Source organism: Molossus molossus, unplaced genomic scaffold, assembly GCF_014108415.1.
Source record: "Molossus molossus isolate mMolMol1 unplaced genomic scaffold, mMolMol1.p scaffold_m16_p_1, whole genome shotgun sequence".
NCBI lineage: Eukaryota > Metazoa > Chordata > Mammalia > Chiroptera > Molossidae > Molossus > Molossus molossus.
In genome coordinates, this window is record NW_023425344.1 from 81343412 (window position 1) to 81344557 (window position 1146).

General features: G+C 42.3%; 1 protein-coding gene across 1 annotated transcript; it reads right to left on the minus strand.

Moving 5' to 3' along the window:
• Window positions 1-206: 206 nt before the first annotated feature.
• On the minus strand, window positions 207-521 carry LOC118620638 (DPY30 domain-containing protein 2-like). The gene has a single exon (XM_036247682.1). The coding sequence runs from the start codon at window positions 519-521 to the stop codon at window positions 207-209; it is 315 nt and encodes a 104-aa protein (XP_036103575.1).
• Between the last annotated feature and the right edge of the window lie 625 nt (window positions 522-1146).

Consider the following 1146-nt stretch of genomic DNA (forward strand, 5'->3'; position numbering starts at 1 on the left):
CAAATCTTAATTTAATCCAGATAATTAGCATCTTTAGGTACAAGCTCTTCTTAGACGGCCATTTTCTCAGCTTGCAGCTTTGAGAAAAGCATCATTAGAATTATCTACCTTCTTATAACCTAAGAAGAAGATTTGGAACCAAGATGTTTTAGGAGCAGTTCATGCTGAAAAGCCTGATAATTTACTTCTTGTGCAGTTTGGACATTCTAGTCAGCCTGGCCAGATGAGTCAGAAGGAGGAGGCTGTTGAGGCATTGCTGGGATCACACTGGAAGTACTTGACAGGCGTTCCTGCTGCAAGGACTCCTTTTCAAGGGGTTTTGTGTTCTGCAGGAATATGGTCTTCTTTGCAGGACCAGCGACACATACCAGTGGCTCTTCTTTGGCTTTAGTGATTTTCCTGTAATGATAAAGCCAGTGAGTCAGGTACTCTATGGGGTCACTGGGCCGAATCTTCACCACCTCTGCCAGTGCCTGGGAAAGGCAGTTTCCAAAGCACCTCTTCAGATAGTCAGTTTCCATCCTGTGGGCCACCCGCGCTTTCTTTCCTCTGTGCTCAGCTTTTTACTTAAAGGAAGCACTTTGTGGCCTCTCATGGGCATATTTGGATTGCCAGCATCACTACCCATGTGCTTCGGGGTCACTGTTCAGTACACTAGGAGTTACTCCAACACAAGCATTTCGATACCACACAGCCAGTCTGATCATTGAGATGGCTACTAAGTGACTGGCAGGGAGAATGTCCAGTGTAGGTTCGCTGGACAAAGGGACAATTCATAGGATGGAGCAGGAAAGCATGAGATTCTGTCACCTGAGAACGGTGTGCAATTGAAAACATATGAATTGTTTATATCTGGAATTTTCTATTTAATATTCTTGGACTGTACTTGACCATAGGTAACTGAAATCATGGAAAATGAAGCCACGAATAAGGGAGAATTACTATATAGAGATTATAGTACACAAAACCAAAGGACCAAGTTAAGCACATAGTAGCAATACTGAGAAGAAAATGAGTTAATCTCCGAACATGCATACTTTTATACCCTAAACATATACTTTAGAAAAATTCTAAGACATAACAGAATGCGCAAGCAGACTATTAGCCTGGTGATATCATCACACAGCATGTGAATTCTGGAAAATG